Source organism: Lissotriton vulgaris, chromosome 9 (assembly GCF_964263255.1).
Source record: "Lissotriton vulgaris chromosome 9, aLisVul1.2, whole genome shotgun sequence".
NCBI classification, from domain to species: domain Eukaryota; kingdom Metazoa; phylum Chordata; class Amphibia; order Caudata; family Salamandridae; genus Lissotriton; species Lissotriton vulgaris.
This window is the reverse complement of record NC_141697.1, coordinates 139,882,682-139,899,206: the sequence shown is the minus strand read 5'-3', so window position 1 is coordinate 139,899,206 and position 16,525 is coordinate 139,882,682. Positions and strand designations below refer to the sequence as shown.

The 16,525-nt window shown below is 43.4% G+C and overlaps 1 protein-coding gene across 2 annotated transcripts in view; it reads right to left on the bottom strand.

Moving 5' to 3' along the window:
* The window catches only part of TMEM87A (transmembrane protein 87A), a 209,056-nt gene that overhangs the window by 90,599 nt on the left and 101,932 nt on the right, over positions 1-16,525 (bottom strand). For both annotated transcript variants that reach the window (XM_086937214.1, XM_086937215.1), the window contains exons 9-11: positions 9,180-9,363; positions 5,547-5,646; positions 4,665-4,758 (exon numbers count right to left, since the gene is read on the bottom strand). In XM_086937214.1, coding sequence (XP_086793340.1) covers positions 4,665-4,758; positions 5,547-5,646; positions 9,180-9,363 — 378 coding nt within the window. The remainder of the gene's footprint in view (positions 1-4,664; positions 4,759-5,546; positions 5,647-9,179; positions 9,364-16,525) is intronic.

Here is a 16,525-nt window from a genome sequence, read left to right as displayed (position 1 = left end):
AGCACCTCCCCTTGGACCAAAATCAGTATAGACTTCGGAAGTTTTCCGGGAGAAGGACACACACTGGTCGCCATTGACTCATACTCTAAGTATCCAGTAGTAGAGAGGGTTGCCTCCACGGCATTTGCCCACGTAGGACCGGCGCTAGAGAAGATATTCTCCATCTTCGGCTACCCATCGGAAGTCCGAAGCGATAATGGGCCACCATTTCAAGGGGCAGAATTTGCCACGTTTCTCACGACCAGGGGAATTCGACACCGCCGCATCACCCCTCAGTGGCCACAAGCAAACGGAGACGTGGAGAGGTTTATGCGGACTCTCAATAAGGTATTCCGAATTGCTCTGGTGGAACAGGCTGATCCCGAACAGAGACTACACGAATTCCTGAGGGAATACAAAGGCACACCCCACTGTGCGACACAAAGAAGCCCATGGACCCTGATGTTCCAAGGGCCACGGAGAGACCTCCTCCCGACGGCGCCCGGATAGGCGCCACCCCCGGCTGACATGGAAGTGGCCCAGTCACGGAGGCGACAAGAGAACCAACGTGCCAGCACGCACCGGAGGGCCCAGCCAAGGAGCATCAGCCCGGGAACCCGAGTGATCGTTTGCAACAGACGTCCTGGCGGGAAGTTCCAAACCAGATACGAACCAGGTCCGTGGACTGTCACGTCTACCAAAGGTACCATGATCACCGCCAAAAGAGGAGGAGAGGAAATATCACGGAACACGTCATGGTTCAAGACGCTTCCGCAGGAATCCAGTCAGCAACCGGAAGCGGCAGGCGAGGAAGCCCGACCCACTGGAGTGGCAACGACAAACGAAGAAAACATCAAAGTCCCGGAGTGTTGAGTGGAAGAACGTGACTCAGTAGCAGCGCCCCAAACACCGGCGGCTGCAAGCAGAGACACTTACCAGACGAATGAGGGTGGGAGAGGCTACACCCGAAAATACAATCTGAGGCCTAACCCCCACCGAGCCAGATGCTCAAAGACTATGCCTGCCGACTGATGTCCTGAGCTCCCCACTGGCAGACACGCAAGTACTCAGGCATTTTCATATTACACGTTATAAGACTGAATCTATTCTATCGTTATCTTTTTGAGAAAAGAAATAAAACACTTGCAAGTTGGATAGGGATGTAGTATCCTGTAACGGTCTAGTCTATCCTACGCACACGCATCCATGCACCCGCAGGCCAGGCGTGGCCTGCGGCGTAGAATAAAAGGAAGGCGTGCGCTCGAGCACGTCACTTCCGATAGTGACCCTGTGTCCGAGCCTCCTTGCTGATGCGCGCTGCCAACCCCTGCGCAAGGGCCCTAAGTCACCCGGGCCACTGGTAGCCCCCAAAGGGCTGCGGCAGAACAATGTGCAGAGCGTTATACTTGTTGTCCCATAGACCTTGAATTGTCAAGTTGTGAAGATGAGCACCCTAACCTGTGAGTGATGAGTCTGCTGTTAGCACGATCTGTAGAACAGGGTCGATGAAGGGCTGCCCTTTTGAGAAGCTTGGTGTGTTCCCCCACTGCAGTGAGCGAAGTGTGCGGCTGTCTACCAACACTAGATCTGTTAATTGACCCGGAGACTGATTCCACTGACGTGCTAAGCACTCTTTTAGAGGACGCTTGTGCAATCTTACATGATGTGCCATCACAATGCATGACGCCATCATCCCTACCAGTTACATGTGAGTCCTGACTGCTAAGTAGTGACTGGCCTGAAACTGTATTAGCAGAGATTGAATATGGTGAATTCTGGCTGCATTGGGAGAGGCTACAGCTGTGCAAGTGTTTAGAGTCACTCCATATAGGACTGCATTTGTGAAGGCTGAAGGTGACACTTCTGCGCACTGACTGTGAACCCCAATCGGTAGAGTAGTTCTAATGTAGTCTGCGTGTGGTGTAGACACTTTTGGTGTGTGCTGGCTTTGATGAGCCAGTCATCCAGATATGGGAAGACATGAATCTGTTGTCTTCTGAGATGTGCCGCCACTACTGATAGACATTTTGTGAACACCCTGGGAGCAGTAGTTACTCCGAACAGGAGTACCTTGAATTAATCATGCTTTCCTGCTATCACAAATCTGAGGTATTTGCAATGAGCTGGGTAAACCGGAATATGAAAGCAAGCATCTTTTAAGTCCAATGAGGACATAAAATCGCCTTCCTGAAACAGTGGAAGGACCTGTTGAAGCGTGACCATGTAGAAATGTTCTCAAAGTATGTACAGATTTAACTTCCTTAGATCCAAAATGGGTCTTAAGGAGCTCTGTAGAATGAAAGGCGAAAGGAGCCTCTGCTAGAAGAAGTTTGAAGTGCTCTCATAGATTTCACCACATGAGTGTATTTTTTCATCTTTTCTAAAGCCTCATCAACCTGATGTCCAAAAAGATGTTGCTTGTCAAAATTAGTAAATAAAAAACTGCTGGACTTCTGGTTTAAAACCTGAAATTCTAAGCAAGACATGCTGAAATAAGAGAATGCTGGTGTTAACTTCTCTTGCTGCAGTGTCAATAGCATCAAGAGCACATCTAGTATAAGTGTTAGAAATTAGTTTTCCTTCTTGAACTAGCTCTTGTGCCTTATTCTTGTGCTCTTCTGGGAGGTACTAAATTAGGCCTTCTATCTCATCCCAGTGTGCCCAGTCAGACCTAGCTAGTAGGCCCCGAATGTTGGCAATGAGCCAGTGATTAGCGGCTTGAGCAGCTACCCTTTTACCAGATGCGTCAATAAGCTTAGATTCTTTATCTGGGGGAGGTGCATCCCCAGAGGTCTGCAAGTTCACTCTTTTACGAGCGTTGGAACTACTAGACAATCTAGCGGGAGCTGTCCTTTAATAAAAACAGGATCAGAGGGTGATGGTTTATAGTTTGTAATCAACCCTGGGTGTTAAAAGACATCCACAAACACGGTCCTTAAAAATCTCATCTCCATTTCTCATCATGCTTTTTAACCTCTGTGTGAAGACCCTAGTGTTTCAAATAAAAAGTCGTCACCGCAGGCCTTTATATGCAGTGTAACCCCATGATATGCTGCAGCTTGGATATTCACTCTAGGTAGGATACATTATCGTATGGAGGTGAAGGTTTTGGAAGGTATAGGTCTGGATCATTATCCATGGGTGGATCAATATTATATTCATCCCATGGATCTGTTGGCAAAGGAACATAGTCATCATCATCATCATCTCAATTTCCTAAATCAGGCTGTGTATAAGGAGACCTCTATTGTGTTATATGTACTGTATCTGAGCCTGGCAGTAGTGGTAAAGGTGAACGGGGTGGTGGTGGTGGTGGAGGGGATGGCAAGGTAGGATAGGACTTGCAGCAATGCCCTTATTCTTCTTAAGAGGGATCTTGTATCCAGTGTCCGCTGAACTGACTTTCCACTTGGAAGCAGTTTTGGCTGATATATGCCCAGTGTCTGGGTAGATGTAAAGCTTTTTCTGCTTTGGATCTAATCTGTCCTTCAAAATATCCAAGATCGGTTCTGGGGAATGTGAAAGATGGTGCTCAATTGAACTTATCCATCTTGTCCTACGAAGCCGAGGATTTCAGCTCCAAACCAGATTGGTCTTTCGGAGCAGAATATTTCGGGTCCAAAGAGGATATGTCTCTGTTCGCATCCGAACCAGAAGTCTTGACCACTTGTTTCAGTGCCAGGCCCGAGTGCAGGGCGCCAGAAACATCGTCTCGTAGGCAGAGTGCTGCAGAAGCCTTATATTTGGTGTAAGATAGTTTATAGTTTATGGGGGTTTTAGTACTCATGACACCCAGTCCCGCTGGAATGTCTTCGGACTCCAACTAGATCTCGAGGTCAGAATCAGATTCTGGGACACAGAAAACATTTTCTTCTGCAGCTGCAGTTTCTTCCTGTTCAGATTCTTCTCCGAAGATATCCAGAGTCTCTTGAGTGCCTTGGCACTGCATTTCTCATTGTCAAGGCCAAAGATCTCGAAGAAACATTTTTTATCTGAACGACCGACAAGCCTCGCAAGCTTCTTCCCTGTGCTCCGGTGATAAGCAGAAGTTGCAAACCTGGTGTAGATCAGTGCAAGGGTACATGGAATGGCACAGAGGAGAGAAATGAAGTAGAATCCGTTCCATCGGCAGAGAGGTGGATCGGCACCGCGAGGCCCGAAGGCCGTCCAAGATGTTTTCGACCGAAGATGAAACTTTCCGATCTAATGTACAAGCGGAGAGAGGGAAAACGCCTACGATAACAATACCATCAAGGATAGAGTGGATTGCGCACGGAGGGAAACCCAAAGGATGGTTTCGAATCGGAACGCAGCAATACACGTCCGAACCTGATGGCAGAAAGAATACAATCTAACAATGGAGTCGATGCCCATGCGCACTATCACGGAAAGGATGAGTCACCTTACCTCATGATTAGGAAAGACTTCTTCAAAGAAAAACAACTTGCAAACATCCAGACCCAACACTAGATGGCAGTAATATGCAAAGCATGTATATCTACAGCACCCATGCCTGAAACATATTACTTAGCATGTTTTAGTAGGCACAAAGAGTACCTTCGAAATGTTAGTCTATCCCAAATTTTCATCTCTGGGGACTGAGGCACACACAAAAGCACACTCTGGTCAACTTCCTTTGTATTTGTGGCACACAAGTCCAGAAAATATAAGAACTTGTTACTAACCCCGGTGACTCTAAGGACACCTTCCAAGCCAGAGAACAATAAATAGAAGGATCCGGCCATGACCACTTTGTGGAGCGTGGCACCCAGACGAGGTCTGTGAAGACAAAAGAAGGCTGCATTAAAAACACAAAAAGGGATAAAATTCAGGAGGTACGGACATTATCCTATGGGGTCAGACTCTAGCTGCATATTGAGTAATATGCTGACACCATAAGTCATGCAGAAGCTCTTCTTTCTAAAAATATGACAAATGGAGGCAGCTTAAAACCACAGCAAAACATGTCAAATCTTGACCAGCAACAAGCAGAGGCTGGTTTTGTAACAGGGTTTTGTGCAGCCAAGACAACTTCTGCTATAAACAGTGGTAAGCAGAAGGTCTCTATGTTGCACCCTATTCCTCTAACACCTTTGATGAAAGAGGAGGAGGACCTGACCATCCTGCTGAAAAGGTAGATCCATCTTGTGTGGAAGATTAAGAGGGCCAAATGGTCAGCATATTGTGCCCTCCTTGCCCAATCTGGGATCATCATGATCAGTTGAGCCTGGACGTCCCGCACATTCTGCAGGACAGACCTGAAGCGCTAACCTTAGTGCCTGATTAACCTGTCATAAACCATTATTAAATATACTCGCTGTGTGAACTTAACCCTCTATAACCAATTTGAACATAGAGTTGCCCCTTATTCGATCTGTCCTAGTTAAACTATCCTGTACCCAGAATAACCTGTTGCTTAATCAGACAAGAATTAAACTTTCTCAGATTCTTAAGTGGAATACTCAGTTTTGACACAGGACTATTTGAACTATAGAAGCTAATCATATCACACAAATATTTGTGCACAAAATGAAAGAATCAATTACTGATAGGAGATTATTACTCACTTGACAATTCCGTAGCCCAAGCTTACGATGATCACCAGGATGCGAGCCAATGATCGTTTCAGCGCAGAGAGCAACTCTGCCAGAACTGCTGCTCCTTGAACTGTTGGGCAACGAGTAAAACAGATTTGCTTTAGGTGGTTAAACTTAGGCACCAGTTATTAAAATGAAAAATATACAGTTTCTACTGCAAATTATATGGCTATCGGGATCTCAACTGGTTTGTAAAGAGAGTGCAGGTTATCTCACCATTGGCACCTCCTTGAACAACCATTTAGTGCTTACCCAATGGGGCAGTGCTACAGGTGTTTGGGAGGAGGTAAGCCTTGCGTGCAAAGGTCCTAGAAAACATTTTTTGTTTGGATTGTAAACCACATCTGTAATTTGAATGTGATCTCTTTGTTTATCACCAAATTCAGAACACCAAATGATGTGTTTTTCATGATTTATTGATGAATATTAATCTGCATAAGACACAATATAACTGAGTTGTTTTTAATTGAATTAATTTGACGATTTTAGATTTAATTTAAGAAAACTGTGGAATAGATATTATAGAATGGGTAGTTCTAAGTGAACAGTGCACACTGCATTCAGGGTTTTGATCCTGTTAGATCAACAGATTGAGGAGAAGCTCATGAGCGAAAGGAAGCCTGATGGTAGAAAAGGGAGAAAGAGCATGGAAATGAAATGAAAAGGAGAAAATAATTATATAAATTTAAGAGTTTAAAGAAGGTTGGAAGGAAATTATTACGATTCAGACAAGTGACTCAAAGAGAGGGAGTGTAACGAGGGCATCAGGTGGCATTTATTAATGGTGAAATACCTAGAAATAATGAAAGACGAGTGAATCTAAAGGTACCTATGCCTCGAGTAATAAAAATCTAAAGTTAAGGAGACAGGATTCTTAGTTGACAGACATTTTTGCAAGCTATGATATGACAGTGCCTCTCTACTGCTGTTGTGTATTGCTGCTGGTAGTAGCAGTATTACAGGGACAGACATATAATGGCACCTCCTTGTCCTTGACATGAAATATATTCGGTACCGACCATGCCAACAGAATATCTGGTCTAAAATGCTTAAAGAATATCCACCTTTCTTAAAAGCTATACTCCTGGGCACAAGAACAATACAAGTCAAAATATTCTCCACCGTGCAGCATGGTCCGTGTCCTGCCTACCTCACGAAGGCTCAGAGGGTCTATTAGGACATACCCTGTCTCTGGCAAATGGGCAAAGGCCATATATCTAATGGCCCGAATAGGCTTGTCTGGCCTTCTTTCACTGTGGTGCAATAACTCCAGGAACCATCTCCACTTTGGTCATGTTGTTTAGACAGTGCATGAATGGGTTATCATCTGTATACTCTTGCCCTAGTCAGAGGAATGCCAACAGTGTAAATGTGACTGCTCTCAATGTCTGAAGATAGATTGTATTGTATTGTATGGCATATTTATATAGCGCAAAACTGTCACCCAAAGGGTATCCTGGTGCTTAACTTTGACCAGCCATACGCGATGTTATACATGCGGAGACTGTCCTGATCAGGAGCCCAGTGGTTGCTGATAACGTTCAGCCGGCCGCATCCCTGCATTCAGGTAGGGAGGAGTCCATTAATAAAGTCACGAGAGGCCAAAGTTTGCCAAAAGACTCACACAGAAGCTGGTTGTTTAGAACTGACAACCTCACAATAGAGACTTGCAGAAAGTGAGAGAGGGAATTTTCAATGTAATCTGCAGGACAAACAATTGCGCGTGATGCCATGACCTGAAAGAGAGCACCAGAAAAAGTCTCATATGCAAGTGTGTTGGCGCCAGACAAAGCAAGCTTGATGACTATCATTCACCCCGACAGTGAAACATTCTCCCTGCATAGACGTCCAAAATGGTAAAAATGAATACACTTTAGAATGTTGGAGTAAGGCAAATTGTTTGTAATTCAAGGAGAAGCCCAGAGAATGAAGTAGGGTGCATGTCTTCTGCAGATGGACACTCTCTGAAAGACTCCCTTCAGGAGCATGTACTACAATAGAAAACATGTCAATTTTCCACGAGGATGTGTGCTACTGTGACTATTGAATACTAGGGCTGGTATGAGGTGGAAGACAAAGTGGTAAACGGGTATTTCCCATCTTTGACAACAAACCTACGGAAAATACTGGCATCAGGAGTAGACTGGAATGCAGAAATTTTGTCCAAGAGGGAGAATATTCAGTCCTCATCTGACAGATGCACAAAATTTAGGCCAAGCTGGCCATCTTGAATTTCTCTTTTAGTAAGAGTTTGTTCAGTAATTTAAGGTCTGCAATACAACAAAACTCGACATCCAAGAGGTTGTTTCGAAAAACGGTTGGGGTAAAGGTGAGCACTGAGGAATGAAGGCAGTATGTGAACAAAACTATGTAAGGGGCCCACAGTTTTGACACAAGCTCCTCACACTCCTCACAGGAACACCTCAATTAATTTCTTTACATGTTACTGAATGATTGGAGGTTGTGGCATAGAAAGGCAGTGTGGAAGTAGAAGTAGTTTGGCTTCTAAGGGACTTCTCTACTTGGTGGGAAGAGAATTATTTTGCTAGGAATTTTCAGTTTCTCAGATTGCTGATGCATCAGCTTCAGTGGGCACACCACATTGTGGCCCTCCTAAACTTGAACTTTTCAAGAAAGGTATCAGCCTTTCCAGGTCCACATTGCAAGTTTCTTGGAGAGTCTGGTATTTGTGGGCTAGAGGATGCTTCACAAAATAAGTTGAGATCGGAATGTTGGCTCAAATATTTTCTTGCCTGTGCACCCTGCTTTATCTTGGCTCCTCTTAAGCTTTCTAAAAACAATTTCCCCATTGATTGTGGAGGCTGACTTACAATGTTAATAAAGTGATGTGTTATATGATCAAGCAGGTCTTTCTTGAGGTTCTGATTTAGTATACAACACCATCGTAATTACTTAATAAAATAATAAGAATTTCTTTTTATGGCTTCTGTATTATGCTATTAATCAATAAAAAGACAGAGATAAATCATAGACTATGTTTTTTGTGCCCAGCTAACTTTGGGCACCCAATTGCAGTTAAACCATATAATGTCTGTAGTGCTTATTTATTTATGTGCAGATTTCAACACCTGTATATATGAACATGCGAATTGGTTCCATTAAACCACCAAGACATCTGAGCCAAGAGATAACAGTGTTCTTTAACCGGTTCTAGTCCCTCTTCCTTACATGGGTGGAGGCTGTGTGGCGACTGTGGGCTCCAAACTATCGAACATCTTTTCTTGCTAGCTCAAGCTCAATATCCTCCATTATCGTCATTCACCAGGCAGAACAGCATCTAAAAATGGTTTGTTCTGCAAATGCCCTCTTTAGGAGGTCTTCTCTATTGCTCACAGCATACAAGCTCTGTAGGGAGGATGGACTGTCTCAAATGTAGACAACTTTCCTAAAGCTTCTCTTAATGAAGGAACCCAATGTATTATAAGTACACAAGCTGAAAAGAATATAAAACATGCTTCATTTGGTGAGATAGGAATACCACACTCCATAACTGAATTAAATGTGGTGCACGTAGATTTGGATTGTTAGGCTGTGAATTTCCAGTTTTTAGTGTCTCAAGCGACATAACCAATATGAACCTACCCGATTCACCCTTGTAGCGGATGTTATGAAATTCTGCGTAGAAGACAGCCTTCTCCAGCATTCCTAGGAAGATGACGGCACCAATCCAGAACTGGATCCTTAACAGGTTGCGCCAATAGCAGACTGACCACACCAACCAGACGAAACCAAACAGTGTGTATACAATGCACATCACCATGAAAAACTAAAGAGCAAGAAAAAGAGTGAGAGGGAAACTGTATGATGAGTAAGAAAAGAAAATGCTACTTACGAAAAGAAAATCAACATCACAACTGAAAGCACCAAACAATATAGGGTCCTATAAACACACAAATCCTTAAATCTATGAATGATAGACTTTAATATAGGATTTCTATAGATTTACACAAGTCAAGCAATGTATTGTTTGATTAATTAAAATCATTAACAGTGAAAACATACAGACCATCACCATAAAAGCAAATAGAAAACACATATCATAGGCTAAAAAGAGGCTCAGGGACGAACCTGTATAAGCCCCAGAAAATAAATAAAAAACAAGTCTTCATCTTAAGATTTTAGTCTCTATGAATCAATAAGTTATTAATAATAATAATAAATCTAATTAATAAACCACATGGTTGCGCCCAAAGGTGAGTTCCCGTGCTGGAGATAAATAGCCCCAAAAGCCTACCACCCAACTGTCCTACCTACTAACAGATACGAGAACAGCAAGCATTCAACCACCCTGAGTTCCCGACATGACCCTGTCCCAGAGCCACTTGATACAGTCAAATTTTAAGCCTCTTATGGAAGACTATTTCCGAAAGTTCCATCCTCAGCTAAAGAGGCAGAGAGTTCCAAAGCTTCACCATCAGAAAACCAAGGGAGGAACAGCCCATCTTGGCTTTTCTCACCCGAGGAACCACCGCCATGTTGGCCCCTGAAGACCCCAGACTGCGGCTTGAATGGTGGCCTTTCACCAGTGATGCCAAGTATCTTGGGCCCCTGTCATTGAACAGTCTATGGCAAAAGCCCATAGCTTTGAACAGAATTCTCTTGCTGAGTGGCAGCCAAAGCAAGGTGGCAAGGGCAGGACCTACGGTCACCAGTCTAGGTAAATTCAACACTAGGCATGGGACCACATTTTGTACCCTCTGCAACTTCTGTAGTCTCCCTTTATTTGCCCCAGGTAAATTACATTGCAATGATCTAACTGTGCAGTCACCAATGCCTGCACAATGTTTTTCCTAGCGCTTACAGGGAGGAGGTCTGTGATTTTTCTTAACACTTTAAGAATTTTAAAAGCACTTCCCTGCAACACAAGCTATCTAATGTTCAAAAGACAGCTTCGGATCGAGCCAAACTTCCAAGTTCTTTACCTTTGCCTTAGGGGCTAGAGCAGGGCCCATTAAATCAGGCTACCAGGCTGGTTCCCAGATACAGGGAGAATTACCAACAATGAGGACCTCGGTTTTATTGGTATTAAGTCTGAGGCAGCTATTTGTCATCCAGTCGGCCACCTCTGCCAGACACAACACAAACTGGGCAGCTGCACCTCCTGCCCCTGGAAATAAGGTGACAATCAGCTGAGAATTATTTGCATAGGACACACAGTGGACACGAGGAGAAAGACCTTTGAGCAACTCGAAAAGAGCCGTCCTGGAGAAAGAAGGCCAGCTCCTCAGAGCATATAGCCCCCTACACTACAGTCCCCAATCCAATCTAATAGGAGGCCATGAGACACGGTGTTAAAACCTGTGCTCATGTCGAGCATTATTAATGCTGCCATCTGACCTCCATCGCTACAGCGTCAAAGTTATTCTCATATGATTTAAAACATGAGCAGCAGATAAGTGATCCTTGTTCAGATCATAGCCTCCTTAAATCGTTCAGATATTCTAATGTCATTTAAGACAGCACAAAATCCCTTTCTTAAATGAACCTAACATTATTTTTAAACAATTCTCATAACAAGCCAGGACCGTTTTATCTGAAGAGGTAAGACATAGTGATATGGCCTCCTTGCAAGTTTGGTTCCCATGTTATAAAAACAGAGGTTTCAAAAGGATACAGGAAGCGTTCCCAAATTTTGGGTCAACAGAGGAGCAAATAGGTTAAAGATTCATTTTTAGGTCTCGCCTGTCGATGCGCATGCGCATCGAGCTTGCGAGACTATGGGGGCTTAAACACTCTTTAACCAACTTGCAAGGAATCGTGGCGATTCCTTGCAGTGCCCGTGAAATTTAAGCTCAATGCGCATGCGCATTGAGCTTAAAAGCGCGTGCACATGCCCCAAGCCGCCTGCCTTGCCCACTCTCTCTCTCACAGCCTCCCCCAGCTCCGCCCCCTCACTTCTTGGTTGCACGGCCGCTAGGCCTTGCCTCCCCTACTCTCCTCCCCCCTCCTCCTCCTACTCTCCTCCCCCCTCCTCCTCCTACTCTCCTCCCCTGCCTGCTGTGTCGCACCTCTCCCCGCTCCGCCCCCTCCCCTGCCCGCCGTGTCAGCTTTCGGGAAAACAGCATCTCAGGGGATAATGTATATCTGTGCACTGCGCACAAAGCTAAGAACAAGTGAAAATACTTTTATTTTTTTTAACTTGTTTACTTTCACTTTGACGGCCGCCGGGCCGTCTCTCGCGTTTCTCCAGGCTGCATTGGACCTCTCATTAGCCGGCTCCTTTGTGGTGCAGAAGCACAGCCTGCTGCAAGCCGAACCACTGGGCATTACACGCTTGGCTCGTTTTATGGCCTTCTCCTTCTGTTGTCCTTTTGTAAACCTGGATCTCCGGGGCAGTAAATACAATAAAACAAATCTCTGCTTCACAGATTCCATGTTACAATCACTTTAGGAGAGGACCTGGCTGCAGCGCCTGCAGGCTGGTTTGTGCACAGAGACATTACCTCAAAACAAGGATTTAGAACGTCCTGTTTAGCAATCATCCCCACACACTCCCAATGATCCCAGACTTTCAGCTTATCAAGGGGTGGCCTCGCGTTTGGTCCTGGGGTTCATCTTTTTGGGCACAGATATGCCCCTCCCCCTTGTTTTTCGCTTGCCACAGACCATGCCTCAATCGCTTGTGTAAACGGGCACAAGAGACAAAGTTCGTGACATTTATTAATGTAATGCTCTAAATATGGAAATCACTCTCCCCATCGCTGGGCTCGAGTGACACAGATTTATTCCTTTGAGTTTTCTTTTTATAGTGCACTTAATCAACATTAGAAGGTCTGCAGCTGTACTAATATGAAGAGCTTTCACATTACATTGTTCTCAGTTCGGCGGTAAATGTTTCCATATTACACTATGGTTTGTTTTTTTTGGATTTACTTTAAGCTAGTGCCTTTATAAATTACAATAACTGTCATTTAAGTATTAATTATTCGAAAAAAAATTAAAAGCCATTGTTATTTGTAAAATCAATATTTCACCTCTGTTCTTGCATTTTCGTCACAATAAAATACACTGAACATATTCTTCACAAAAGTTATTTACAATAGTTTAAGCTATTGCTATTATAAATTACAAGAACTTTTATTTAAGTATAATTTTATTTAAAAAAATTAAAAGCCATTTGTATTTGTAATATGAATACATGTAAGTCACGTACATACAAAACATGTTGCATTACAAATGCTATAGGTGTCCCATTTGAAAAAGTTAAAAGTATTGGCATTGTAAATGACAAAGCTATTAATTTTGCTATTTTCAAGACCAACACATCAAAAAAAGTTGTCATTTACAAAACCAATAGCTCCAACTTTTCTAATGCGAGACCTATTGCATTTCCAATGCTTGTTATAACTGCGAACCTGCACTTTGAAGTTGTTGATTGTGCCTCCACTGCAGTTGAAGGTCTTTAATTGGAAGAGCCAGGAATCGTGCAACCAAAATGTTTCTCCTGCATTCCCTGCTTAGTGGAACATTTGAGTAATGTTGTAGACACTTAGTTTCATAAGAGGGAAGGATGGGATTAAACTGTTAAACATTTCTGGTGGCTCACAAAATGTATGAGGAGTTTGCATGGAAGTTTTCATGAATAGTAATCTCCAGATTCACTTCCTGTCCACCATGAGCATTTCAGTGGACAGTCCACCTGACAAACAATTCCTCAATTCCTCAAAGTACACATTAAGGAAATGTGCCATAGCATTTTTGTTTTCTTTTGTTTTCCATCTATGGAGAAAAATGTTATCATTTTAAGAATATCCTTCCCATACCCTGTGAAAAATGAGGTGAAAACTTATTTTCCACCCTGGAAGGATCCAATTGTCCACAGGAGATAATTTAGCATGTGTGCTTTGTACGTGTTACAGCTTGAGCACCCATAAACACAACTTTATCATGATCCCTCAAGCCCCTAAATTTCACCACCTCTACAATCATGTTAGAAAACAATCTACCAGTCAATTCTGAGACACTGTCCCCATTTGTATATTTTATCTAACAGTAGAAATGTCCACTGGGATCTGAAATTTTCCAACAGTAGATCACTTTTTGTGCACATTACGTTGCATACACACACGTAAAAAATCTCTGAACTATGCCTGTTACAAATCAGTTCTGTACTTCCCATATTCAGGAGAGACTACATATCCTACTATAGTTTAAAATATCTGAAGGTAAACCTCTTAGTGCTTTAATTTTACACCCAATTTCTGGTCAGCAATCAAGAGATGAAAAAAGTGCACTCCTCATACACTGTTAATACGCTTGCTATGCACTGAAATAGTCAACAAATATTATTTAAACTTACATTGGAGATGTGCAGTCCTGCCCTAACAGTTTGTTTCCTTAACAAGCAACATTTAAGCAAAGAAAGCTATCAAAATATACCACAATTTTCCTTGGATAACGATATCTTCTGCTTAGATCCAGGAATGAGAACTCTTGAGAATATTCATTTGTATCTTCTGTACCCCAGGCGTTTTTGTTTTTAACGTCTTTGGATCCATTGTTTTTTTAAAACATCTTTTTATTAAGCTTACAGCAAGCAGTGAAGAGAGAAAATATACCGGAGGGGATCATGTGGACAAATGGAAGTAACAATCTATAATTATAAGGTCACACTCTCCAGCACCCAATTCACACTATGCCTCTCAGGCACCAGTGGGGCCGCACAGGAAGTGGCGACTTCAGCATTAACTGCAATTAGGGCGACATGGGGACGGCCTCTGTGGATAATCCATTTACCCCACATTTGCTCCCATTTCCTGGGGCAGCCACTGCTTTCGTAAACTTTTTTCTCAGCCATCATGCACCAGTCCATGTCCCTTTTCCAATCTTTCAGGAGTGGTGCAGACATAGTCCCCATAAGCATGATGTGCTATGTTTGGCAATTGCCATGACCAAGGTCATCTAGATCGGTTCCATTTGGTTTAAGTATGTTGACATCCCATAAATTGAGAGAGCACTACTTGGCGGAGATCAGCATTTTTGTTTCTATTGTTGCCTATTTATTATGCCCCAGCATGCCGCCAGGCTGAAGGGACCTTTTTCGTGGCATAAGAGACTTGCTCAGAGGAAGGTGACAGTTATCACTGGGTGATATTGAAAAGATTAGTCCCGCTCTGTGGCTGTTTACAAGTGACCAGGTACCCAGCTTCATAGAAGCGTTCCTTGCGTGCCCTTATTGTGGGTTTCGGCAGGGGGTGGCTGCAACTTGTGTCAGATTGACTACGAAGCCAAAGACAGACCTCATTAGCATTACAAAGGTCTCTGCACATTGCTTCTTATTTGGTTTGAATTGTGCCCCAATGCTAGACCACTGCTAATATTTCACTGATAGGTGCCATGCCAGCACCATGCCAGTAAGAACTTTTTTGAAGTGTGAGGATCCCACTGGGAATGTAGAGGGGAACAGCAGATTTGCATATTGAAGAACTAGATCTTCCATTGGGCCTTTATTAGTTTTTTATGTCCCCTAATCTCAGTCCCATGGTAGAAAAGGTTTTAGGGTGAAGTCCTGGAAAGAGCCTTTGAGATTAGCCACTGTGTCCCCTGAATTGCTGTAACCAGTCAGGAGACCCTTATGCATTCCCTTCCTTCAATGTGTGCCCTTGTATTTGGTGAATTCACACCATGTAGGAAGCATCCCCCCGTTTGTCCATAAGTTCAGCCAAAATATTATTATCGGCGGATAACATCTATTTGTACATGAAAAAGGGTCCTTAAATTGTTCCTTTTTCCTGAGAGGATGAGGATGCAGCTAGTCTCTAGCAGGCTTTTTGACAGAAACCTGCAAAGGTTTCCCAACATAATGTGTCAGTGGTACAGACAGTTGTCACCAAGACAACATTAATAGCAGTGCAACTGCACAGAACAGCCTCTTACCCGGGGCCCGGTTGTGGTGAGAAGAAAACAAAGGCTTCCTACACCTGACGAACATTGGTGGTCACCTAAGTGCCAGAATACAGTAGAAGGATGACGGCTCATGCTCAGCACCAGGAAGACAGCTTTTGTTGTTCCTCTCGATCAGCGAGAGAAGAAAAGTCTAGGGGGGTAAGAATCTTTCCTAGTGCCCCCCTTATGGGCAAAACAAACATCACTGTGACGGTGCACTGTCAGGCAGCGTAGCAAAAAAATCCAAATTAGTTTTGAAAAACACAGAGCTGATCTGCCCGTTGCTTTTGACATGAGCACGACTGGTGGTGTATACGCACTTTCCCTGATCTTCAAAATACTAAATTCAATAATTTAAACGAACATTTGAAGGTAGAGCTCTGTGAGTACTTATCTAGTAAGTTCCTGCAGAATTGTTCAGCCACTCGGAAGCCTTTGCGATCAAGTACCCAGAACCCGGTTCAATAATAAAAGGCCACTGATGGACTGATCAAACTGCTTTCTTTATAATTTTGTTACAACAGGACCAAAGCTGGCACTCATTCTAAAACTGCACATGGTGAAGAGGACTGGTGACACCAGTGATCGTTTTTGGACCACCCTCTCTTATCAGAAAAACCATGACGGAGACTTCTAAGCAGACTGAATCTCCTTTATAAACAGACAGGATGCTAAACCACACCCTTCCATTGATGAATGGCTGCGTCTGACTCCAGCTTACTGTCAACATAAGTAATGGAAAAGCATCAGCAAGACAGTCAAATCTCAAAATCAAAAACAAAGAAGATGTGGCACTCCCTCCAGGACATTATTCTTCAAGTGTTTTAAATATAATTCAAGAAAATACAGCACAACAGGAATGCTGAGCCCAACAAATTTGAAACAGGGCCTTGATTACAGACAGTTCATGGCCCCACCACACTCTTCTACCACCCTCAACATATGCAGAGTACCAGCAAAGCTGAGCGTCATGGTCACCTTAACAATGTTGAAAAGTTTAAATGGTTTATGAAGAACAAGAGGTATCATGCCTTGAGGAGGCA